Source organism: Talpa occidentalis, unplaced genomic scaffold (genome assembly GCF_014898055.3).
Source record: "Talpa occidentalis isolate TD23 unplaced genomic scaffold, MPIMG_talOcc4v2.1 talOcc4.3, whole genome shotgun sequence".
Lineage (NCBI taxonomy): Eukaryota > Metazoa > Chordata > Mammalia > Eulipotyphla > Talpidae > Talpa > Talpa occidentalis.
Genome location: NW_023603184.1, coordinates 1,990,795 through 2,018,375, shown reverse-complemented (window position 1 = coordinate 2,018,375; position 27,581 = coordinate 1,990,795). Strand labels below are relative to the sequence as shown.

At 40.6% G+C, this 27,581-nt stretch overlaps 2 protein-coding genes across 2 annotated transcripts in view; both read left to right on the top strand.

Annotated features, from left to right (window-relative positions):
* Window positions 1–15,628, top strand: part of LOC119254229 (fatty acid desaturase 2-like protein FADS2B) — a 31,850-nt gene extending 16,222 nt beyond the window's left edge. The window contains 11 exon segments of the mRNA XM_037521346.1: window positions 1,045–1,242; window positions 2,774–2,875; window positions 5,810–5,935; window positions 7,422–7,482; window positions 10,436–10,512; window positions 10,676–10,696; window positions 10,698–10,768; window positions 11,768–11,864; window positions 12,795–12,874; window positions 14,009–14,134; window positions 15,478–15,628. Coding sequence (XP_037377243.1) covers window positions 1,045–1,242; window positions 2,774–2,875; window positions 5,810–5,935; window positions 7,422–7,482; window positions 10,436–10,512; window positions 10,676–10,696; window positions 10,698–10,768; window positions 11,768–11,864; window positions 12,795–12,874; window positions 14,009–14,134; window positions 15,478–15,628 — 1,110 coding nt within the window.
* An 8,098-nt stretch (window positions 15,629–23,726) lies between these two features.
* On the top strand, window positions 23,727–24,656 carry LOC119255276 (putative olfactory receptor 5AK3). The gene has a single exon (XM_037522249.1). It carries the CDS (start codon window positions 23,727–23,729, stop codon window positions 24,654–24,656), a length of 930 nt encoding a protein of 309 aa, XP_037378146.1.
* The last annotated feature ends 2,925 nt before the right edge of the window (window positions 24,657–27,581 follow it).

Genomic DNA, 27,581 nt, shown 5'->3' with positions numbered 1-27,581 from the left:
CTGGGAGGTTCTCTAAAGATGACCTCTTAAAATTATATATGGCCACCAGAATTCCAAGGTTGAAAGAAGCTTGAGAGATGAACTTATCCAGACTTTTCGGAAGTTGTGGATTCTTGAAAACTTGCATTAGTGAATTTTGAAATGAATTCTTTGGCTTCTAGAATTATGTTCATAGCTCTTTTTTATTTCAAATTTCTCTCCATTGTTATATCTAAACAATCTTGCTCTCTTTCTTGTACGCAGGTGACTTTCCCAACTGTTCTGGTTTCAAATCCATTATAGTCACTAAGCCAAGAGATATTCCTTCCTGGCCCTCACACAGAAACCCAATGTTATGCGGCAACAACAACATGATATGGCAAGCTCATAGACCAAAGCTGGCACTGAACATACGCCCATGCCAATATGCCCTGTACAGGGACATGGGACCAGGACCCTGCAGCCAGCACATTACACTAGAGCCACCGGAATTCTGTCTTGAGCTGTCATTGAACAGCTCAAAGAAATTCATCCTTTGAGTTAATCTAAGTGAATTTTACTGTTTGTCTGTCAACATCTGTGAAAGAACACTTCTCACATATAAACAGCTGATGACATAAAAAAAAAAAAACCTTGTAAACTGTGCCTCTCACTACTGTAACACAGATCCATGTGGACAGCAGTTCCCAACACACAAACCATAGATCTATCATCCCCTGAAATGATACCAATTATCATTTGCCCAAGGTAACTGTTAGACCTAATCAACTACCCCCCTCAAAAAATAAACGAATTCTGAGTACTATAGCAACTTGAGGACAATTTAGAAATCACTACTTACTTTTCTTTCCTTCAGGGGGATATAAAATATCATAACATTTTTCAAAAGTTTTGTTTGTTCATTTTTTGTTTTTCTTTCTGTTCAATTATATTTATTAGTAACCATAAATTTCTAATCATAAGATGAAGGTATTAACAAGTTAATAAAATAGATGATGAATCATGTTCATTCAGGCTCCCTTCCCCTGCAGGGTCTAATTCCTTCCTTGAATGTTTATTTCACAGTCCCAGTTGGTGGAAGATTTCCAAGAATTGCGGAGGTCTTGCAAGGTCATGAACATGTTCGATGCCAACCTGGGCTTCTTTTCCCTCCACCTCCTCCAGATCTTGATTTTGGAAGCCCTGGCTTGGCTAATCCTGTGCCATTTTGGCAACAGCTGGTCTACTACACTAGTCATTTCTGTTCTTCTGACAATTTCTCAGGTAAGCAGGTATTCTGATCCCAGACAAGCTTTTTATTCTCTTTTTAGATTGTGTCAGCTGCTGCCTGACACCTCTTGCCAAGCTGCTCATCAGATTCTGACACCAGCAATTACCAAACTTTGCTGGGCCCCAGTTCCCTTATCTGTGCAATGGGAATAATAATTTTTTTCAAAGTCCTTTCAAAAGGATAGCAATCTTTTTTTGTTTTGTTTAAGATTTATTTATTTATGCACATAAGAACTGGGGTACATGCCAGAAATGCAGGCATTAAGAGGATTCACCAGAGAGAGAGTGGGGAGCAGAGCAGGTAGATTGACAGAAATACACTTCTGAGGGGAACAGTGGGTAAGGCAGGAGAGGTCTGCTGTGCCATACATGGGTTAGCTCCCTGACCGGCAATTGAACTCAGGCTGCCTCAGTGAGCCGTTGTGGTGGTAACACTGAGACTTAACTATAGGCCACCAGGGAGCCTCCCAAATGGGTAACAATTTTTTGTGGAAATATTCTAAGACTAACCAAGCAAATGTGTGAAATACCTAGAATAGTGTCTGGCATATAGTAAATGTTTAATTCATGGTAGTTGCTATGCTTTGCCCAATTTTATCCACCCAAGTTCAATAAGTGAAGTTTTGTTCTCAGTCACCTAACACTCATCTTCATCTTTCATTCATTTACAACCGACATTGATCAATGCATCAGACACTGAATTCTTCAAGAGCAGAGACTATGTCTTATTACATGAGAATAAGAACATGGAGATTCCATGGCAAATGGTAACCAGCACCTGGGACATAGCAGAGCATCTGATAATTCTTTGTTGAGCCAAGAAGGACCTTCTATGTGGTCTTGAAGGGAAATGGATCTGGTGCCTGTCCTTGGGAAATGAGTCATCCAGAGGGAAAAACTGTCCCTCAAATATCCACACACATTACCTGACAGAATGGCTTAGAGGCCAAGCAGGTGCTGGGGAGCAGAAAGAGGCATTTCATGCTATTAGGAACCATTGTTTCCAAATTCCAGAATGTTATAAGTTACATTTTTTCTTGCAAAAACAATGTGTTATATTCCTTGAAAAGCGAGTTTTGGAACAGAAAGATAACACACATAGTTTTGGTACTTAGCATAAGCTGGGCATCTTCCCTGCCAATACATTGCACAACAGCTCCACAAGGAAGTCACTTTTTTCCCCGCTTAGCAGATGAGGAACTGAGCTTCAGAGCAACCTGTAACTTGTCAAAAGCGGAGAAGAACCAGCCTGTGCAAAGGGCAGGCTCTTCCCCTCCATGCTTGAAGAATTTGACAGCAGCAAGGAGAGCATGGTCTACAAGAACTGCCTGTGCAAAGGCAGGGAGGTGGGGAAGAACATGACCGTGGTGAGGATGCAAAGTCGTCTGGGCTGGAGTTCTGTCAAGATCACAACTGTTCTTCTCAGACAGGCTCCAAACCTTCCTTTGGGATAGTCGCCCTGTGGACTCTTATTCATTTCATCTTCACTGCCAAACCTCTCTAACAGCAACTTCATCTCTCCCAGGCTCAGAGTTCCTTCCTGCAGCATGACTTTGGACACCTTTCAATATTTAAGAAGTCCAAGTGGAACCACCTGATGCACAAATTTGTGATGTGTCATCTCAAGGTACAGGATGCCCAGGGAGGAGGGGCCATTCTCCAGTGCCATGTCCCACAGCAGTGGTTTCCAAGTTTGTGTACTTATGCCAGTAAAAATGTTGGTACAAACCCAAATAAATGTAAACTTACTAGCAATGTAGCTACCATGTGTATTATATGTAATATTATGTTATAATATACATATAATATATAAAATATATATTACAAAATATATATAAAATATAATTTTATATTTTTACAAGGAAAGGTTTATTTTTTATTTAAGAAGTTTTTTTATTTTCCCTTACCCAAATAACTATTTGACTCAATCTCTGGCAGTCCAATAAGGAACCACATTGCAGGAGATGGAATTGGTCTTTAAAAATGAAGGAGTATCCCATAAAAATCACAGATGGGAGATTCTTAGAAAGGGTCTGAATATGTATTGCCTGGAAACCAGAGGATCCAGTTAGCCTGATTAGTTCTGAAAGGTGCAATTATGAAGAAATAAAGGAAAAGGTGCAGAAGAAATAAAGTGAAGAGAAAGAGTGGGCTAGGAAGCTCAGAGGTTCTGTTCAAGAGTTAAGAGTTGCAAAACCCAGACTTCTGGAAAAAGCAGGTGGCAATGTTGCCCCCTGTCCCCCACCCCCAGAAATAAGCTCCAGGAGGGCAGACATAGGGTTCTGTGCACCACTGCAATACAGCACCCAGCAGAGTGTCTGGCATATGATAGGACTTCAATAAGCATTTGTTGAATGAATGAAGGCATGAATGAATGAAATGAATGAATGAACAAAAGGAGATACCAAGGTAACAGGCGAGGGCTGCTGTAATTGAAATGAATATAGCCTTGATAATTTGTGAACAGAATAAGCAAATGGGGAATGGCTCTAATGTAATCAAGTGCATGCTGCCTTTTTTTACAGGCAAAAACCAATGATTTGTGAGCAAATAAATATAGTCTTCAACTATGTGCAGGAGAGAAAAATTACCAGTGGGGGAGGAAAGGAAAGGTGGGCGGGAAGGGCATAATAAAGAAAATTACAATATAAATAGCAACATTCCCACTATAACATAACCACAATTTTAAATTTCAAAACTTGATTTCATATCAACATGCCCCACCCCTTGGAAAATGACAGGTATTGAGATTCTTTGTAATTTTCACTCACTAACTAGCTGCATAAAATATATATGTTCTGATTTTTGCAGTATTTGTACAATAAAAGAGCAGAAATGCCTACAGACATGTTGGGCTTTTGTGCAATGCTAAAATCAAGCTGCACTTCCTGTAGCATATTTTTTTCTCACACACCCATAAGCATATTATGAAAACTGTAAGAATCAAGTGTTATTTAGGGATAAAGAGGCAGAAAATTTGAAATTAAGGCCTTCCTTTAAAATCTGGCCTTTACTGCTTCCATGAGTCTATACCGAAACATTCTTGAGGGCATGACCCATCCTCTCCAGTAACCTCAGCATCTTACAAATGAGGAAACCGCCCAAGGCCCCACACCTGGTAGCAGGGATTTCAGTTCAGAATGGTCTCAATTCAAGTCTAGATTCTTTATGCTGCCACAAGAAAGGACCCTACTTGGAAGTGAGGAATGACATAGGGTGATTCCTTTAGAGAACTTGGTGTAAGAGCAGCCGATTTTGTACATACCCATGTAAGTTCTTATTACCAATAATCGTGGCTTTTCAGACTGGAGTGCCAGAGGAGGGCCAGCTGCTGTAGACCACACCATAATTACTGTGACCACACTGCTGTTCTACTCCAGAACCTTGAACTGTTGAAATCTCGCATCTACCAGGAATCAAAACCTGTCTCGCATTTACCATAGTGATTGGAATAAACGGGTACAGTCTGCTAGTGGAAGAGGCCAAAATGTTGATTCGGAGATTTTAGTTGAAAAAGAGAATCATTACTTATCAGTGTCCTTTGTTAATTGCTTACTGCTCCCATAGATTATATGTTTCCTAAGTGTGGGAACCCCATTTTATCATGTCTATCTTCTAAATGCCTAGCTAAGTATCCAGCACATGGTACCCGACTTCAAAATATATAATGAACGGGTGAAAAATGAATGAATGCATAATTATAAGAGTGAATGCATGGTATGCAATTTGAGAGAAGTGCAGAGGAGTGGAATAGGGGCCCAGCAGGGGGAACAGAAACTGACAAGCACATGTTGAGGGCGAGATACCATGAGTTGTGCCAAGGGATATGTTTGGAAAGTGATTGCATTAGATTCAGTAGAGAGATCTGGACTAGAGGGAGAAATTCCACTGTGAGGTTATTAGGGCATATCAGAGGTGAGACAAGAATGCCACTCCTGGTGGATTGGGTCGGGGGGTTGACAGAGAAGACAGCAATGAGAGGGCAATACCCTCTACCACAGATGTACCCAGGCCCACACAATGCAACAGGAACAGAATGCAAACTGCATTAAAATGACAGAAGTCATTTTATAACCACATTTTTTAAAAAAGGTAACTTAATTTCCCTTTATACACTCAAATATCATCTCAGTGTATAATCAGGATAAAAAGTGTAAGATATTTTACATTCCTTTTTTTATCCTAAATCTTAAATCCAGTGTGATGATACTCTCCCAGTCCATCTTGATGTGATCAGATATCAGATGCACAATAAAAACAAGCAGAGGCCACTGCAGGGCGGGCCACAACATGAACAGTAAACTGAGAGACAACAAATATGTAGTGTTTCATTGTCAGAAATTGGCTCAGTCTGAATTTATGCTCCTGATTGAGATGGTGATTTGTTCATGGACTTTGAGATCTTCTGTCCAGTTGACCATGCTGTGTCCTGACAGTGGGGGCAAGATTGAGAAGCTTAAATCTTTTATTTTGACTTTGGAGATGCATGTAGATAACTCTCACAGTGACGGATATTTCAACAGAGAAATCTTTCAGCTAATGAGCCCTTTCTTCTCCTCAGGGCCTGTCAACAAACTGGTGGAATCATCGACACTTCCAACATCATGTCAAACCTAACATCTACCCCAAAGACCCGGATATTGATGTGGGTCCACTGTTTCTGGTTGGAGATTTACAACCTGTCAGGGTATGTTTGGGAATCCTGGGCACCAGAGAAATGTTCTAGAACTAGTTCTTGGAAAGATGAAGCTAGAATATTCCAGCTTCAAGCATATTCTAAGAGCATCTCTCCTTTTAAGTTTAGGATATAGATCTGAAATAGCAATAACTGAAGCTAGAGCTGTAAGGCTAGAAGCAGGTGTGGGCTACATGATTTTCTAACCTTAGAGGTGACTGAGTTCAATCCATATCATGGTGCTTGAGCAATCCTGGTGGCAGGTCCCTAAGACAACACAACCTACTCTTAGATGGTGAAACTAGAGGACTGAGGGACAATGACTCCAAACTTTAACAAGAACTTGGAGACAGTAATTCCTGTAAGACAGGTGAGTACATTCAATAAGTACTAAGTCACAAGCATCAAATTCCTACTTATCTCAACTAATTTTAGCTCCATTAGAAGTGACTTCACTGTTATTTTTAGTCCACAATCATTTTATTCACTTGTACTTGAGCCATGGCCCACGGTCTTGCCAGACATTTATAGACTCCTCCTCTAATCTGTGCTTCTGAAACAACAGAGAAAGAAGGAGGAAAGTTAATTCTGAAATTTTTCACTGGTTGATTTTTTTTTAAACCTCAATTTAAAGTCATCATGGAAAGGACTATTACCAAATTTTTAGATGGGAATGTTCTTTCAACATCAGAGCTGGAGGGGTTGCCCCAGAATGTTTGTCTCTCCTCAAGGGAAAATGATGATTCTTGAGAGTTGGATACTTAGGAAAAGACTGATGTCTCCTTCTAGAAGAATCTCAAACTTTTGTTAAAAATCAAAGTAGGTATTTTTTTCAGGTGCTGCCTAGTCTTTGTTGCACAACAACAAAAAACAAGATCATGCCTTATAAATAGCCAACCACAGCATGAGATTCATGATAACAAAACATAGGAGGAATACTAGAACACAGGAGAGGTCATGTTTATATTTTATTACATACCCACTCAATAAATATCTGCTGAGCGAATGAGTGTAAATGGAGACTGAACTTCAAACAGATTTCTAAGCACCACACTACCCACAGTTAAAGAAGAACTCAAAAGATTCATCAGTAATATTCCTTTTAGTCACCACTCCACTCCACATAAGGACAAAAAGATTCAAAGTGGATTCCATGGGAATAAAAAAGTGATCACAATACCTGGAGTCAAGTGGAATAAATTATTCATGCTAGAATTGCTCATATGTAATTAAAGAAAAAAGACACCATGATTATTTCCTCCCATTCTGTTAATGGTTCTTTTAATGTCTCAAGTTTGACAATCAATGAACTCTGATCACATGGATCTTTCCATAGAGACTTTACAGAGAGAAAGACAGAGAGAGACACACACAAAGAGAGACACACAGAGAGACAGAGAGAGACCCAGAGAGAAACACAGAGAGAGAAGAGACAGAGTTTTCTCTGACTGTATGACCCAAAGTATTGTCTATTATAAAAGTCTTTCTCTTCATTCAGTATGGCAAGAAGAAAATCAAATACATTGACTATGAGAAGCAGCACCTATACTTCTACATGGGTGAGTCTACTTGGAATCACATTCCTTATCACCCATTTCGTTGCAGTAAGCAGTTGTCAGTCAGAAAGGCATGAATGGAATCCTCTCACAGACAAGCTCATGTCTTCTTGTGATTGAGAAAAGCAGCAGGTCTTATTTCAGACTTACTGGGGTGAAAATAGGAGAAACCAAACAAAGGGTCAGATAAAGCCAAACTACAAACTTGCCCTAAAGAGCTAATTACAGAACTGAGCTACCCAGTGGGAGGGAAGGCAAGAAAACCCTGCCGGGAAGAACAGTGAACTATGGTGGAGGCCTGTGGGTGTCTTGGTTGTGGGCGTGGTGTAGTAACAATGCCTGGAGCAGGGAGATCCCTGGTTTCTAAAACACAAACAATGATGTGAACAGAGAGAATGTTACCCAAATAAATAAATAATGTCACCTAAATAAATAAATAAATAATCTTCTAAAAGATAATATGAAAGGGAAAATGGAAAAGTAAATAGGAGCTTTAACATGTTCCTGATCACTCTGGGTACTGAGCAGGAATCACTCCAAGACAGATGAAAGTCAGGGCCATCAAGAGCTCTTGCAACTAGGACCCTACTACTGGAAAGACTAGACACCTGCCAAGGAAAAAATCATGTATTTGGGTAGAAAGTAAGGAGGAACAGGAAAAGAAGCCTGAAATACTGATGATATGATGCTGGAAAATAAGTAGAGATTAAGGAAATAAAGTACTTGTAGAGCTTGTGTGGGAGAAAGTTGGCTGTTTCCATGTCTTTGGAAGACATTAGATATAGAGAGTTCAAGATAGATACACAGACACAGATTTACAGAATCTCTGTCTCTATTTCTCTGTCTTTCTAGTTAACATTCCTCTCTACATATGATTAGTTCTAAATGTGGGTCTAGGCTTGAAAGAACATAGGACAGTTGAATAATGTTGACATCAATAAAAAGATTCAGAAGCAAAAGTGGTTTTCCTCGGAACTAAAATAAATTCCAGAGTGCTGACAAGGAACCCCAGGGTACCTTGATGTATAACATGCCTAACATTTGAGAAATACACCATCATCAGGGAAGGTACAAAAATTACTTGGAGACCAGTGATGTTGCCCCAGTGGGTATTTAGACACATTCTGGATCATCACAACAAAGGGGGAGGAATGGTCCCAAATCCAGAGGCTAGAAACTAGTGATGCTTTTCAAACATCTTGGGATGCATAGGACAGCTCTGAACAACAGTTATGCCAGGAGAGCGAAGACTGAGAAACTGCTGCAAGTGATCTGATTCACCCAGTGCCAGCCCTAAGTGGTCCTCTGTACGGGCCTGATCAGGTGGCCTGTGATAGTCACCCCTCCTTCTCTTGCATGACAAAAAAGAGACAAGAGGACATTAGAAAGTGCCCCCATCTAACTCAATGTATGTTCATGTAAGAGCAGCTGTTGGAGTTTCTTTTCTGAACCCTCCTCCCATATGCAGCGTTGTAACATGAGCTTATAAGAAATGAATGGGTAGCATGGATGCACTGCAGAACGCTCCCCTCACAAACCACTCTGCCCGCAGGAGCTGGTCCTCTGTGCCCTTTTCCTCAAATGCCAAATCGGCATCCTAGGGACAAATGGGACTATCGGAGAGAGCTGGAATTTGTTAAGGTTGGCATGATAGATTTTCTGCAGGCTGTTGCAGGAGGGAGAGGGGCTTCAGTCTCAACTGAGCTCAGGTCTGCTTATGCAAAAGTAGAGGGCTTCCTAAACACTAAAGGAAATAACTGGAAGACACTGAGGGCAGGGGAAGCTGATGCATGTGATTAGGACATCTGTGTCTGCTAATGGGAGCTTATGGAAATGAGGCCCCCTACCCTCCCACAGAGACTGGGAGACAGGCCCCTAACCTTCAAGGATGACTCCCAGGCCCCTAAGAAAGGCTTTCTGGGTTGTAGAAGATATTCTTCAACAGGACACAGAAAGGATTTTACTACTGTAAGTTTTCTAACATAAATGCTCTAGGTAAGGGGAGGTCAGAGGCTTATAGCCAGATCTCAGCTTAAGCACACATGTAATTCTTTTGATATTGAACTTGCTTAGGCAGGAACCTTAAGGGCTTCAGGTCACTCCAGGGATATGGCTTTGAGCCCTCAGAAACTAGGCTAGGGTTTGTTCAAGTGTCTTAGTGTGGAGGGTGGGTGAAATCACATGTGCTGAGAGTAAGCAGAGCCTGCCCCTTTGCAGGCCAACATGAAGGCCTCATCAAGAAGAGGATGCAGGGGACCTGCCTGCATCTTAGTAGTCTCTCAAACCCTAAGAGTCATTAAAATAAAACAGTGGTTACCGGAAGGGAAGGGGTAGGTAAACCAGGTCAAGGGGGTGATTATCGGGTGAGAGATAAAAAGTAGACTTTTAGTGGTGAATATAACATACTTGCCATATGCAAATATTGATTTATAACACTGTACACCTGAACCTGTAGACTATTATAAACCAATGTAACTTCAATTTAAAAATTAACTTAAAAAATAAAACAAAAGTTTCCCTAAGACTCAAATGTGCTCTAGGCAGACTCCTTGGTCTGGGGGAGAAACACATAATTCTCTGACCAGGAAACACATACCCCTACTTTATTTCTGCTACCTCACCCTATTGGAACAGGACCCACTCCTAAGGTTTGTAAGGACTGAAGGATTCCGTGGACCAATATGTGAACGCTTATAGCAACCTCTTTGAGATACCACCATCAAGAGTGACTCGAATCGTCAAAGCTTCCGAAGACTCCTTGAGGGCGCTTGAACCAAATTCCAATTCAGTCTCAGAGATTTAAAAATTCTCTAGTCCAGGATGTGGTTCTGGACTGGATTTGCATCCCTGCATCCCCACTCAGGGACAGCATTTCAGGGAGCATGTCAAGGAGCTAGACTGTTAGCAGGGTAGTCTCATTCTGCTTGTTTATTCACCATCTTTTTTTATTGTTTAGTTGGACTTCCCCTCCTCATGCCTATATATTTCAACCTACAATCCATGCAAGAGATGTACCTCCGACGGTATTGGGCAGTAAGTACCTGACTCTAACACTAGGGCAGGTCAAAAATGTGAAATGCAAATATGTGGTCCCTTCCAGATGTACCTCCCTGGAATTACAGCCCCCCCACCCCACAATGAAGGGAAAATGAAATTTTGTTCAGGGCATCTAACTTCTGAAAACTTCTCTCTGCAGGACATTGCTTGGGTCAGCAGTTTTTTACATCCGCCATTTCATCACATATGGCCCTTTCTATGGAATCTTTGGAACTATTGTGCTCATATTTTGGTCAAGTAAGAAAGCAAGAATATTCTCTTATTCCCATAAATTCTTCTTACTTCCCTTATCTAAGTTATTTGTGATTTTCAGATCAGGATATCATGTCCCATTCTCTGTAAGTGAGACATTTCCAAGAAAACATGAAAAAAAATTGAAATAGTAGAGTAGAAAGAGTTCTTTCAAAATATTTGCTCAGTCTTCCCTGTTTTTTTCCTCACTTGCTTAATTTCTAATTGCAGTGTTTCATCCAATCCCTGAACCCTTTCAAACTGCAATCCAGCTGGACTTCATAATCCTTGCCAAATATAATGCAAGGAAAGGAACTTTTTAAAGCTATTTTATGACTAGAGATTGTCTCAAAACCAAAATGGCTTCCAACTGAATAGCCCTCTTCAGCTTCCTAATTTATTCCTCCCTCACTCTTTTGCCTGATTATTCTAAATCCTTCATACACTAAGGATAATGATAGTGACCTTATGTATCATTCACTTTGCTGAAGACTTTGTATGCATTATCTTATTTGATTAGCCTCACTCAACCTTTGTGATATAAATAATATCTTCATTTTTCTTCTAAGGGAGTTGAAGCTCAGAAAGATGAGATCACTTGCCCTAGTTTATAGAGCAAGCAAGGACCAGTGGCAGTGCAAATCAGAACTTGAACCCAACTATGTCTGATGACAGAACCCAAGCCAGTAATCACTTTGCATATGACCTTAAGTTCCCAGGTGTCTTTTGATGCTTGCACTAATGTAATTGTAGACTTGGGGGCACTGCTCCCACACATTAGGCAGAAAGATGGATCATGTGAATTAAAGCTCAGAATGTCATCTCTAGGTATAAAGGGTCGCCAAAGATGAAGACAAATGGCCCCATTTTATTGAAACCTTTGAATCCCCCTCCCATTTCCTCTAATGCTCAGTCAGCTCTGCCAGGATTTATGCCAAGTCCAGTGACTGGAACTGAAATACCAAAGAAGTCACTACTTCCTCTTTTCATTCTTCAAAAGGGTTCTTGAAAGTCCCTGGATTGCATATGTTACCCAGATGAGTCACATACCAATGAAAATGAGCAGAGAGCAGAACCTGGACTGGCTCAGCACTCAGGTAACAAAGGCGATCCTGGAGAAAATCCTTAACCTGCAGTCTGTTTATCTCATATAATCATACTCATCAAAAGTTTGCCAGGGGAAAGCACTGTCAACTGCTTTGCATGCAACTAAATGAGGCAGGTGCTATAATTATTGCTTTTTTACAGATGTTAAAACAGGGCCAAAAGAAGTTGAGTAACTTGCATAAAGTCACACAAATATTAAGTGGTAGAAACAGGTTTTCAACTTAGGCAGTTTGATTTCAGAACCTTTGCACTAAGCCAAAGATCAGTAGATTACAGACCAAGGGACAAATTTGGCATGTGTTTTAAATAAAGTTCTTTTTGGAGCACAGTCTGCTCACTCATTTGCATTGTATTGATACCACTTTCATGTTGCAACAGCAGCATTGAGAAGCTGTCGAAAGGAATAGCTTTGTCCCTTTCGGGTGCCCTGAAAGAGCCCTAGGCGACCTCAAGTTTCTCTGAAGTACACTTTGAGACACAATGACATAGCACGACCACAGAATGACAGTCAAAATGCCAACAACCCCAACTAGAATTAGACCATAGAAAGGCATTGAATATTCCTCCTCATTTAGCACAGTCCTACCATCTCAACTCAACACCTGCAATCTCTACCCAAATCCTACAATCCCACATCCATCTTCCATAGTCTTCACTTAGCACACCTTAGACTTCTGTGGCCAAGGGCTGATCGTGACTTAGTCCCCTCAAATGCTCTTTCATTCTATTGCTTCCGATACTACCTAGCAAAATATATGAGACCTGGGACCGCATGCTCCTTATATTCCTCAGTTTCTTACACAAAATAGGCTCTCGATCAGTACCTGTTGAGTAATTAACTGAATAGAAGACTATGTAAACATTTTCTTTGTTTGAAACTTGAACTCATTTTCATCAACTATAATAAGCTTTTCTTGCAGGTCTTGGGCACTTGCAATGTTGAACAGTCCTTTTTCAACGACTGGTTCACGGGACACCTGAACTTCCAAATAGAGCATCAGTGAGTGACAGAAACATTGATAGTAGTGGTGATGGGCAAGGTCTGTCATGAATTATAATGACCTCCTCCCCCAGACAGTCCAGAGCAGAGCCCTAGGCTCTAGGATCTTAGAGGGCAAAAATGAACCAGAAGTGTCTAAAGACTCTCTTCGTATTAACATCAATGATAAGGAAGGGAAGAATAAAAAGAAGGAGATAATTGTGAGTAAAAGGAATAGGATCTTGGAAAAGTGCCAGTGACTCAGTTTCCAGATTCCTAAGAATTGGTGATTGTTCCTGTATATTTTATGTGTTAGCAAAGCCCAAGAAAAGAATGCCACGTGGGTAACCAAGCTATGTTGAGACTTAATTATAATTTAATGCAAATATCTATATTTTTATTCTATCTGCAAGAAAATCAACAGTAAAATCTAGTCCTTGGTGCAATTTCCAAATTGTATTTAGAAATACTTCACCAATAAATTAGGTGGACTTGCCCTAAAAAAGAAAAAAAGTGATTTAATAGTTTGAGTCAATCTTTCCAGATTATACAGGGGAGGGACTTTCCACATCCTCTTTGAAAACCGCATATTCATGATTGTCAGAGAAAGAAAGTGATCTTACACTTATTTATGGGATTTTTCTTATTCTTTCTCTCATGTTAGTCCTTTAAAATCTCAGCAAAACAAGAGGTAACTATTTTTCATATTTTATCAGGGAGTAAGAAAGTCATCTGGCTCATTAGTGAAAACCTTGAATAGAAAATCTATCTCTACCCTAAAATGACTATTTGGAATATCGTATGTCCCAGTCCACTTGAACCAGGCGGAGAGAGGTGGATATCTCAAGCTCTCTGGGTAATGAGAAATGATAGAAAACCCCATACTTTTGTTGGACCGGGACCAAAATACACACTGGATGGACTTCACATGTGTTCCCTTAGCTCTTTCCAAACATCTGCTCCTGTCCCTCCACCCTCCGCCCCCAGGACTTATGGAGGGTTAAAAGACAAGAGTATCTTGGCAAGTTTTTGAACTTCAAGTAACTGTGCAAGGTCAAGGTTGGGTCTGCATGGCTGATATAATTTTATTTAAGACAAAGAAAACTGGGATTTCTCTCCAGGTCTGAGTTTGCTGTCTCCCATCTGTTTCCCTAGTCTGTTCCCCACAATGCCACGCCATAATTATCACAGGGTGGCGCCTTTGGTGAGGTCACTGTGTGCCAAGCACGGACTGCAGTACGTGAACAAGCCCATGTTGAAGGCATTTGGAGATATTGCCAGGTAATTACAGTGTCTCTTGACTTTCCTGTCTTGGCTGATCCCAAGGGGTCATTCACTGGCTTGTGAATCACTCACCCAACAACAGTCTATTAAGGGCCCCTGGGTGTCCAGCACAGACATAGGGACTATAACAGAAGGGCAGCGATAGTCATATGATTCTTACCATTTATCTATTACCTCCTAGGAAGTTCTTAGTGAAATGCCTTCTGTCCTATTAAATTTCAACCTTCTTAAAAGCCAGGCTGTGTATTTTCTGTCTTTGTCTCCTCCATGGAGCTGTGTTAGAAGGAGTGTTGGGAAAGCCGTTCAAGTCATATGGTCCAGGGCTGCAAATTTAGATGCCTGCATTGTCTAGCAGGACTGAAACTTATGACTCAGGCAGGGGAGACCGATCCCCTGGGTGCTGACCCCAGAGGGGATAGACCGAATGTGGTGAAGCCTGCGGGAACTGAAAATCCGCCCTCATCCGGAAGCATTCACAATGCCCCAGAGAATACTGTGTGGTCACAGAGATCTGGGTTTAATAACTTTCTCTTGGGAACAACAACACTCTCTTGAATGAGCCAGCAGGCCAGGCCCAGTCTGATCTGACTGCTGATTAGTGCTCCAATTTCTGATCGACCTCTCCCCTCCTCCTTTCCTGCCCTCCAGATCACTGGCTTCCCTTTTGTGGTTACATAACTCCCATCCCCTTTGCCATTCTCACTTCTTTCGCCACCTTTGCCTCAGCCTACAGTGTCTTCCCAGCCTCCCCGCCTATCACCTGGCCCATGTCCATTCACTCTCCAAAGCTCATATCAATGCCTTTCCTCATCTCAGACTTCCCTGACCCCCACGGCGAAACCAGCTCCTGGTTCTCTTCTTGGTGAGATGTATCACAACTGTGATCAAATAACATACTGAGTAATAAACTATTGAATATGTTTTTCCCAGCTAGCCCAGGAACAGCATATGGACAGAACACACCTCTGTCCTGGGGCTGTGCTGTGTGCCCAGAGCCTGAAGAAGAAACTTTCACATTTTAAGGTGGGGGGGATGGTGTGGATAGAGGATGGGTGACAGGTGGGTGTACGCATCATCTTACAGAAACTCAGAGAAACTTTCTAGAGAAAGGACAGGTGATGGTTTGGGGGTAGAGAAGAGAATGAAATGAAAGAAAATTCAAGCCCTTCCCCACTAAGAGGGAGGTGAACTCCCTCCACTGGGCGACAGAGAACCACATTTTTACCAATATAGCTGAAAATGACAACACTCCTGACCTAGGTAAAGAGTGACTGTACTTCTGGGTGACTTCTTTGACAGAGAGTCTCCCCTCCTGAGGAATGTTTTTGCTCCTCCCACAGGTCTTTGAAGAAATCGGCAGCCCTTGGGCGGACAACTACTATGAAACCTGAGGAGATCATCATCCTGGATTTGCTTTTAATTGCAGCTCTGAGGAGAGTCTGTGAATTTCCAGAGCTCTTCCCTGCTCTGCTGAGGCCACCAGGGGTATGAATCCCCAGACTCGTGATCACCCTCTCCCTGAAAGTCTCCTCTACAAGTTAGAAGCAGAGACAACACAAGATGATTTTTGTCTAGGGCAACAAAGGGAAATGGGTGACCAATGTTTTCATTTTTTTCAATGGGACCATGAACCTTAGTTTGCTGATGTCAATTTCTGGGGCACCAGTGCAGGCATGGGGTAAAGTTGTGCTGGTGAAGTGGGTCTGGGCAAAGCAGGCCAAAGGGGAGACTTTGGAAAACAGAGCAGTCCCTCTTAGAAGGTGATCATATATTTAAAAAGATCCTAATTAATATTTGTAATAATTTTAAAAATAGCTCAAAATAATAAAAAGAAGATCCTATTGAAGCACCATGTATTGTCTATCCTTATTTAAGTGTCTCAACTTGTTCTTTAAAGATGGAGTGTAATGAACATTAAAGTCTCTTTCAATATTTCACTTTTGATTTCAGACTTTCATTATTGTTTCTACAGGTGTAATTTAACATGTATATATATTGTTTCCAAGTTTATAAAATCTTTTAAGGGAGCTTCCTATACCCAAACCCAATAACAACAGATCAAGCAAGTTAAGGTCCAATATTTAAAGGTGACTTGTGTTCTGCTAAAAATTAGCCTGTCTCTGAGTATAAGATTTGTATGTCTAATTCCTGCCCACCAGAACAAAACTTCCAAACCTCATTGCTGGGTGAACCCAATAAAAGAAATGTCTTTTTTCTGTCAAGCAGACTTGAGGCTGTGTAGGGCATTTTTCAAGCTTGAATAGAACTAAGCATGTCTTAAGAAGAAAACCATTGTAATATAGAAGGATGAACGGGCATTCAGCGCCATATTGGTATCTAGTATCTACACTTTAGCCCATCTATTTATGGGAGTGGATGGGCAGGGAAAGGCTGACCTCAGCTGCAGGGAGGTAAATAATACAACAGCACAAGCCCCTTTCCTCAGCTCCAAGCAAGTCAGCATTACAGGTTTGTCTGTTGCCTGAAATTCCACCAAGCATTTAATTCAGTCCAAACCCTATATGTTGCTCTTTTTGTTGTTTCTGAATTAAATACCTGGGTCCAGGAGCAAAGACCCTGTGACAGAAGGGAATATGATGACTTGAAAGAAGTCACTGGGGCTGAAATGGAAGGAGCAGGGGCCAGAGGAGTATAAAGGGCTAGAGGGAGGGAGGTAGGGATGTGAAAATAATTTCTCCTAATTAGATAGAAAATTTTTAATGAATATATGAGAAGCACTTCTATATTCTATCTCTGGATTATTAAAATTCTTACCAAATCTTATGAGCATCTACCAAGCAACAAGTACTGAGCTACACCCTTCATGGATATTATTCCATTTAATCCTCAGAGCATCCCCAGGGGCAAGCCCTATAATTAATCTCATTTTATGGACTAAAGTCTGAGGTTTATGGAATTCAAGCAACATTTCCTACCTGAAGTCACAGGTAGGAAGTGGTGGAGGAGACTTTTGTCTGACTTGTAATCAGTGCTCATTAATTTCCATACCAGGAAACCCAACGTGAAGGGCAAATAAGTGGCATTAGTAGACATGGGAAGTTCACAGTTGGCATTTCTTAATTATCTCTAACAGCTTTCCAGGAGCTGATCGCATAAACATTGAGTATTTATCTTTCCTCCTTGGGAGATCAGGCACCAGGGAGGGGGAGATGACAGGCTCAGTGACAACTTAGAAAGGGCTCCTGGCAGCTAACTTCTACTCACCTGTCCTAGAAGAGAATCCAACTCAGAGAAATTTCACTTGGGAGGAACGAAGCTGAGATTTAACCTTTTAGAAGGGAAAGACTCTGCATTCAACATGGAATAAAGGAGGGAGAAATTGATTCAAGATTTGGTCGTGACATCACATGAATTCAGCCCAGGGAAAATAACCCTCCCTGTGATCAACTTCACCTGAGAGCCCCTGATGCTCTATTTCTTCTAAAGCTTCACTCCTCTTGGCAACATTAGCCATTGAGAAATTGCCTGAATTTTCAGTTGGGCATTAAAGTCAGGGACTGGATTAGAACTCAGAAATCTATATTCTAATGTCAACTCTTTAACTTAATATCCTACAATGAACTCAGCTAAGTCACTGATACACTTTATAAATACTCAATCTGTAAATAGGTGTGGTGCAAAGTATTATGCCCTGATCTGTATGTATCATAGCAAGGTGGAGACAACCAAACGAAATAAGGCAAGTGGCATCATTTCATAAGCCAGGAACACCCACTGAGTTACTGGTCATTGTTATTGCAATGAGGGTTCCTCCCAGCCTAGACACACTAAAAAGCAAGAGAGACTTAGTGTCACACAGACCCACAGGTTGGAAAGGCACAGAATCATTTTTACAATGACAAGGGCACCTTTCCCCAGATGAGGCACTTATGAGTCACAAGAAAGAAAATTATTTTCCTTGTTGCAACAAGTTACACCAAGGACTCACCTTCTGGCTCTGCCTATTCTATATCCTCTGGGACAATGTCCAGATCTCAGACTAGAGGGACTGCAAAGAATCAGGGTTTCCAGTGATCCAAACTTCTGGTTAATCATGTGAATGCACAAGGCTCATTACTGGAAATTATACCGAATACAAGTATACTCTTTGTTGTTTAATCAATACATAAAGGACTTTTTGGACATATTCCACAGATATCAATCCTAAAGATACAGAAAGTATAGATGGAACTTCCACTTTATTAAGAGCAGGAATATACTTGTATATTTTGCTTTCCAAGTATCATTTATGAAAGTTTACCAATAGCAATGTTGAAAATCATTTACAGTGAACATCAGCAAGACCACTGGCCTTGAAAGCTGTACCATTTATCGCCAGACCATTGTTTGCATTGCCAGAGGCATTTCCATGAAAGACGGAGGTACCTTGTTTCCTGCCCCCACTTATAGGCAGTCTCCTTGAACTAGCCAAGGAACTAGGGACAGGGCTGAGGGGCCAGATGAATCTGGATAACATAGAAGGCAGGTGGGCCCAAGAGGAGGAAGAAGGAAGGAAAGAAAGAGAGATCTTGCCTCTGTGCCCTGACTTACACTCTGGTGCTACTGGGAAGGAGACATGGAAGGAGGCACAGAGAGAAGAGACATGTAGAGCAACTTGGAAGAGACACGTGGGTGAGACATGCAGGAGGCTGACAGTGGCAGCCATTATCTTGATGTGGTATCTCCTTTTGTCCCAGCTTTCTGGAACCTTCTTCAGAACCCCTTTCCTTTGTTTTCCTGCAAAAAGGTGCCTTAGACTTATGGCAAGCTTTTGGGCTTCAGTAACTCTGCTTTGGAACAACTCTGATGGACTGGGCATTTGCCTATGAGGGGATGTGTAATTTGGAGTATTTTATTCAGAATATCCTTTCTTCTTCACCTCTCTATGAATACCAATCCTTTTGAAGTTCTTTCACACTAAGGCTTTGTGCACACAGATGGTCAGATTCCTTTAGAATGTGCAAATTTTGAGGTTTTTTGGTACCCCTCAGTCACACACTAATAGGTCTTCAATAGATGTTTTAATGGATAGATAATTTAATTAATTAGCTAGAGCAATGTCAGCTAAACCTGGAAAGCTAAATCAGGTTCCTATTGAAAAAAAAATCTAAAATGTTATGCTGGAAAGTGTACACTTGGTCTTTGGGGAATCTTTGAGCTGGAAAGCAGTGTCATTAGAACTGGGATCTAGGAAAGCCCCTCTTGAACTATACAAAGAGAAAGATTCAAGAGTGAATGCATGGAGGCAGCGAGACCAGCAAAGTGACTCCTACAACAACCTGGGTAGAAAGCTAATGAGAACATGAGTTCAGCTCGGGGAGCAAATATGAAAGAGAAAATAAATGGAGACTCCTTGTGCAAGCTGGATCCATGGCACATGGTGAGTAACTTCCAGTGGGGAAACCTAAAGACAGCCCAAACTTTGGATTGTAGGTGGTGAGATGACCAAGGAAAAGTAGAAGCAAAAATAAAAGTTGATTTAAAAAGTCTTGAGTTTATGGTATTGAAAGAAAACCTAGGTGGAGATGTCTAGCAGGTATTTGGAGGAAATGTCTTTCTGGATCTTAGAAGAGACTTGAGAACAAAAGACTTGAGCTTGGATGTACTTTGTGGCGATGTCACCAAGACAAGAATAGAAGGGAAAACTTGATTCAATAGAGAATCTTAAAGATGCTTCTAGAGGAGGAATGAGAAAAATGGGTCAGCAAAGATAAAGGAGATCAGCTGAGTCCTCAAAGGAAACATAAGAGAATGCATGAGACAAAAGGTACATTCTACGAAAGTCAGTTGAATGACGGAATGATTGAACTTCCTTCACCTTTTGTGATAAAATCACATGGCCATGCAGAAATCATGCCCCGTAGATCATTTTGGACAACAGAAGAACCCAGTAAAGCAATAACACCATAAATCTTACCTTTCCTGGTTCATGGAACCACTGTACTTAAATGTTCATGGGATATTATAAGCTTAAGAAATTCAAAGACATTTTAAGAATTGGGGCCAAAGCATAATATCAGCTAACACAAGGATGGTGATCAAAATTAATCAGAGTCTGGTGTTCAGACTCACTTTCTTTTTATAGCAAAACGGAGTGGTATAAACAGGTAGGTGTCTCAGGTGCAAAGGATTCTTGTGCCTTTCTTCACTGCCTGTATAACACACTTTGGGCTGTCAGGAAGGAAGGGATTTTGATGAGAAGCTCTCAAGCTCTCTCAAAGTTGTTGGACTCATGTCTTCTGGAGGCAGGCAAGGGCTCAGCTGACCTCAACCTGAGAACTCCAGCCAGCTTCCCCTCAGGTTGTGCATGCAGCTCAGGGCAGGTGGAACAGACTCTGGTTGTCTGGTTTTTGTTTGTCTTTGCAGCAAGCTGCCTCCATCACCACCTGCTGCAGGCTGCTGAGGGTGCACCCCAGGATTGTTTTCTCTGCCACCCAGCAACTGAGAAGTTCCATTAAGGGGCTGAAGGAATCCAGTCTTTGTCCCCTGGGCCCCACTGAATCATTTTAGCAGCTTTTCACCATTTTCAACTTTGCCAAAGTCCTTACCTAAAAAAAAAAAAAAAAAAGCCTTTGCAATCCAGTTTATGTCTCAGTTATACTGAGAGCTGGTTTGGGGATTGGGTGTGGGGTTTGGAGTAATGTCTCATCTTATTTGTCTGTACTTTAACCTTCTCCTTCTAGCTTCTCCATCTCGGTTAAGTGGCACGTTGTTCACACAACTGATCAGAACAAGCATCGATGCATCAAACTTCATTTCTCTTTCTTTTACTTCCTAAATTCAAACCAAAAGCAATTCCTTTGAACTCTGCCTTCTCAAATAGTGCAATTTAGTTGGTTGTCTCAATTTCCCTTGTACAACCTAATTCCAGTCACTATTATCTCTCAACAGGATGGCTGCTGCCTGAGCCTCATAATAGTCTCCTGACTTCCACTCTTGCTCTTATAATCGGTTCTTCAATCAGCAGCAAGAATCATCTGTCCAATACAATGCTCCATCTGGTTTCATTTTCCCACTTGCCCCAAATAACCCCATCACACTTAGAATAAGATCCAAATTCCTCACCAAGACCTCAAAGGCTCCACAAAATAATGTCCTTGCCTTATTATTACTCAGTGTAAATCCATTCCCTTTCAGTCTCTTGTCCTGGGAACACACAAACAAGGCCAACTCATTCCATTTTCTACTTTAGCTATCTTTTTTACTTCTACAATGGATCTGCTTTTCCCACAGACCCTCCCCCCCAACTAAAGAGCTGCCTTACCCTTAGGTACTACAACACCACAGCATTTTATTTTCTTACTACACACCCTATCAGAAAAATACCTAAGCTTTCTTTGTTTATAGTCTGTTCTCCACACACACTAGGAGGCAAATTCTGTGAGGGTCATGTAGATTCTCCTGTTCATTATGTGTCTCCACGGTTTAGAACAGTGTTTAGCTCATAGTAGGTGTTAATACTGTCTATTGCACTGACATAGAAAACTTAACACAGCAATATTCAATTTAAATTTTTCCTCAGGAAGACTGAAGATTTCTTCATTTTGATTCTTTTCAAACTTTGGGGTGGGCTCAACCTGGTGGATGAGATCTTAAATTCTTGCTTCACGATTTGCATTCCTGCTTCATCCTGTACTGTCCATGTGCCCATGGTTGGGTCACTGCATGTCTCGTCTAACAATGATAATCCTGCTAATCCCTTTCACAGAAAAGCCCTTCATAGTTCAAAAAGTATTTGTATGTTCATTCCCTCCCTGCTCTTCCACCACTACTGCAGGCAGCCCATGTGTGGAGTCATTAACCATATTCCACAGATGGAGAAATGGTGGTTGGGAGTAAGCAGAAGATACAGAAAGCAAAATGCAATTTTCATAATCCAAGAGGCGAGTAGTAGAGCAAATGGTCCCCAAGCCCATGAAGACAACAAGATGAAACGTCCCTGAAGGACAGAAACTTAAAAAAAAAAAAACTGTAATTGTCTCAACTGAGAAGCTCGGTACTATTTAGTCAATTCACCCTCCAGAGTCTGAGATCCTCATGGGAATAATTCCTAATTCCACCTCCTTCAAAAACAACCTCCCACCCATTCGTAGCAAAAGCAAAAATATCACCTTGCAGGAAATGTAGAAAGAGATATTCTAACATAAATATAAGCTTTTTTAAAAAACTAACTTGCATTTTTCTAAACAGACACAATTGGCTATAATACCTGAAAGGGAAAACCAAGTCTAGAAGTCGGAGAAATACACCAAGGAATTGACTCCAATTTCTTTGCCAGAAAATCAACAGTAGAAACAGAGCAGCCAGATCTGCAAATGGGGTGAGTTGGGAGTTTTTTGAATCTGCATTAGTTATACATCTCTATATTGTTCATGTTTAGCAAGAGCTTTGTGATGAAAATAATCCATCTAACTACCACCTAAAACACTTTGAGAAAGAGAAAATTCAAATCCAGGCTCAAAGCTTGCTTCACTTAAGAATATCTCTGAATAGAACGATGAGTGCCAGGGGCCAGGGTGGAGGAAATGAGAAAATGTTGGACAAGAAGTACAAATTTCCAGCTATAAGAGGTAATCTCCAAGGACCTAATTACAACGGTGACAATAGTTACCAATTTATACCAGTACGTGCTGTATGCTATAACACTGTGTTGCAGTGCGAGTAGTTCTTTAAATGTTGCAACTCTGAAACAACAGCAATGAAATCATAGTCATGTAAAGGATGTTAACTAAGCTTATTGTGGTAAACATTTCTTCATCTATAAGTGTGTCAAATTATTACATTTGTACAACTTAAGAGATACATGAAATACTCTTGTGATTTAATGTAGAAACTGCTAGTAATTAGAATAACTCTCTTTAGTTGTACATAATGTGAGACCCTCTTTTTTCTTGTTCTTCACTTAAGGGGTGACATTATCCTGCTTGCCTTCAGATTCCCTCCTCTGCTTGAAGTTGCCTTCTTTGGCTTCACAAACCTCTATCTTATGCAATCTCAAATATATTTCTAGAACTAACTTTAAAGCCACTTATTTCAGGGAGTTTTCTAGATCATTCCCTAAATTACTCAAATAGCATGCAATTAGTATCTCCTCTTGAACACTAACAACTCTGGCTTTTGTCACAGAGAATCAGCATAAAAAGGGAACTTAAAGACTGTGGATGTAACTTATTCACCATTTTAGACACTCAGTCTCTGATCACTGTATAAACTGAGATAATTGAATTTCTCTTTGGACTGAATTGCCTTCTCCTAACCTTTTGAATGATTAGCACAGGAGAGTTCCTCCTTATTCACAGTTATATTGTCCATGACTTCATTTATCTGCAATCAGTCACAGATTGAAAGTACACTAAGATTATTTTGAGAGTGTGTGAGAGAGAAACAACATTGACATAATTTTTTATTATAGTTTTATTGTTATAATTGTTCTTTGTTGTTATGGTTGTTCATCTCTTTATGAGTTTTGCTGTAAAAATCTGATTCAAAAAAAGTGATGTGACATTTATAAATCTTTTCCTTTCAGATATCACACATTTCCCAATTTCTTCTGGTCCTTCTCTTGATCTTTTCTAGACTTTGGGTGGCCATGACTCAAGGAAATAGCTCTGAAGTGACTGAATTCTTTCTTCTGGGATTTGACGGTCAACACAAGTATAGCCATGTCCTCTTCATGGCATTCCTGCTCATCTATGTGATCTCCATGGTGGGTAATGTTGGTATGATTCTACTCATCAAAATAGATTCCAGACTGAAGACACCTATGTACTTTTTCCTACAACATCTGGCTTTTGTGGACCTCTGTTTTACCTCCGCTATCACTCCCAAGATGCTGCAAAACTTCATAGCAGAGAACAAATCTATCTCATTCAGGGGCTGTGCCATGCAATTACTGGTTTATGCAACATTTGCAACCACTGACTGTTACCTCCTGGCTGCCATGGCCGTGGACCGTTACGTCGCCATCTGCAACCCACTTCGCTATCCCATAGTCATGTCCCGAAGAGTCTGCATCCAGTTGGTAGCTAGCTCCTATGTCGTGGGCTCAATCAATTCCTCTGTGCACACAGGTTTTACCTTCTCACTGTCTTTCTGCAAGTCTAATGCCATCAATCACTTTTTCTGCGATGGTCCCCCAATTCTTGCCCTTTCATGCTCCAACATTGACATCAATGTCACGCTAATTGTTGTTTTTGTAGGATTTAATTTGATGTTTACTGTATCAGTTGTCATATTTTCCTACATCTTTATCCTGGCTGCCATCCTGAGGATGTCTTCTGCCACAGGTAGGAGGAAAGCCTTCTCCACGTGTGCCTCCCACCTGACAGTGGTCACCATCTTCTATGGGACTCTCTCCTACATGTACTTACAACCTCGTTCTAATAATTCTGAGGAGAACATGAAAGCAGCTTCTGTATGTTATGGCATTGTGATTCCCATGTTGAACCCCCTGATCTATAGTCTGAGAAATAAGGAGGTAAAAGAAGCTCTCAAAATGGTAGGGAAAAGAATCCTCTAGACAAGACCCAAACTATTGAAATTCAGCACATTAACTCAGTCAGTTGAGATATTTTATCATTGTAATGTTTCTGAAATAAGAAACATGTTCATTTCTTAAAGCAATACTACCTCCTTCTATAGATAAAGACTTAGAATGATGACTGTAATCACATATTGTGGAACTAACATTCCCTGGAATATCGTTGGAGAAGCATATCTCATTCTGCCCATGAAGATGGGCTTTATAATATTACTTAAAATATTAAGAACTATATAGGGACATTACAAAACATTTAATTATTTTAAATATGCCTTAAGAACTAGAAAACCTCCATTTTGTATTTAATCCATATCAAAATTAAAGTTCAGTAATTTCCATTCAACAAACAAGTTCCCTAAATTGTCTACAAAGAGAATGTTCTTTTTTTTAATAATAAATTTTATTTTTATATTCCCCATACAATTGTAACCCCCCCATTCTGACCCCAATCCCTCCCCTCCCGTCCCCCATGCCCCAAAAAGTGTCTCTGGTTCGTAGTTTTTTGTTGATTTTGATTTTCACTTTCTTATAGTTATTCATTTTCCTGGTCCCTTATTTAAGTTTTCTAGATTCCTGCTACGAGTGAGACCATCCGGTATTTTTCTTTTTCTTTCTGGCTTATTTCGCTGAGCATGATCCCTTCCAGCGCCATCCATGTTGCTGCAAATTGCATGTGTTTATCTTTTTTGAATGCTGAGTAATATTCCATGGTATATATGTACCACATCTTCTTTATCCAGTCATCTATTTTTGGGCATTTGGGTTGTTTCCAAAGCTTAGCTATTGTAAACAGTGCTGCTATAAACATAGGGGTGCAGGTGTTCTTTGGAATTGATGTTTCTGTGTCCTTTGGGTAAATACCTAGGAGTGGAATTGCTGGATCATATGGAAGCTCTATGTTTAGTAGGTCCAGAAATCTCCACACAGCTCTCCATAGTGGTTGGACCAGTTTGCACTCCCACCAACAGTGCAGGAGAGTTCCTTTTTCTCCACACCCTCGCCAACATTTGCTGTTGCTAGTTTTTTTAATATGTGCCATTCTCACTGGTGTAAGATGGTATCTCATGGTAGTTTTGATTTGCATTTCCCTGATTACAAGTGATGTTGAACATTTTTTCATATGCCTGTTTGGCCATTTGCATTTCCTCTTCGGAGAAGTTTCTTTTTAGCTCTTCTGCCCATTTTTGGACTGGATTATTTTCAAAGAGAATGTTCTTATGTTCTGTTCTGATTTACCATAAACCTGAATGTAAAATAAATTGTTTTGAAAAGTACCATATGACTCAGGCTATTCTTTCCACCTAATATCCCCATATTAATAGATTCTCTTACAATTGAAAACACTTATCTCTTATATTATGATTTATTTATGTCATTAGTTTCTCCAGTCTGAATCCATCTCTTTTTGTATAAGATAAGGAAACTTTTAGAAACATATTCTGTATCTCTCTCCAACAGAGGGAGAAAATCAGGCTAGAGGTGGAACTAAAGACTTAAATGGTGCTCATTCATTAACAGAAGTTATAACCATCATGTTAGTGCAGACTAAATTCAATGGGTAGAAACTCAAGCATAGATAATGTACCTGGTTTACACTCTGGGAACTAGAACTCAATCCCACATGGAAGTTTGATGAACTGTGTAGAATGTACCACTGGTTTGTTCCTGTGGAGGTCAAGAGCTTAAGACATGTATTCGGTTCTCCTCCCCCATTGTATTTAATTACCCAAGATCTTCCATGAATTTTGAGGTATTCCTGAGGCAGAAAAGTGGAGAAATACCATAAAACACCTAATAGCAGAGACATCAAAGCTGTCTGCATAGATGCACTGGAGCCCAGTAGCTGAGGATGAGGTGCAAGACTCAGAGATTCCTGCTACTCCATGTCACACAATCCTCACTAGTGAAATGTGAGGAGCAGCTAGGTTTCAGAATACATGTGGCTGTCACCCTTGCCTCCTGGCCCCTTTCCCTGCTTGGAATGGGAACGGGCTGTCTGGCACCATCAACAAAAAGAAATATAAAAACCATATGATAATATCAATAGATGCTGAGAAAGCTTTTGACAAAGTGCAACACCCATTCATGATAAAAGCCCTTGAAATTCTTGGGATACAAGGAACATACGTCAACATCATAAAGGCCATATATGACAAGCCAAGAGCCAGTATCATTCTCAATGGTGAAAAGCTGAAAGCATTCCCATTAAGATCTGGAACAAGACAAGGATGTCCACTCTTACCACTGCTTTTCAATATAATACTGGAAGTCCTAGCCAGAGCAATAAGACAAGAGAAAGACATCCAAGGAATCCAAATAGGAAAAGAAGAAGTCAAACTATCACTATATGCAGACGATATGATAATATACATAGAGAACCCCAAAAACTCCGCAGAAAAACTAATTCAACTCATCAATCAGTTCAGTAAAGTGGCAGGATACAAAATCAACATGCACAAGTCAGTAGCCTTCCTATACACAAACAATAGCCTTCCTATACACAAACATGAGACGAGGAGGCAACCAGAGGAAGACTAAGCAAAGCACAGAAGTGCTAGTCAACTTCCGAATGATTGTTGTGAAAGAAAAATAAGTGACTATTTTTAAGTCAATGTAAAGTTGCAATTCCTTCTATTAGGAACATGTCAACCAACATTCCTAACTGAGAAGCAGAACACAAAGTTATGCTGGGTATCAATTCACCTGCCTTTTTTGCACAGCAGCTCTCCTTCATCTGGTTGCTTGTTAGTCAAAAAGCCACAGACTTACTGACTCTAGCTTTGTCCTCTCAGACTGATTGAATTCAGGGCTTCACCCAGTCAGTTTATAGCCAAACACTACTCGAAATTTCTGAAATATTTAGTAGTATAAAGTGCAATGGGAGACAAAAACAAAAGCCCAGGA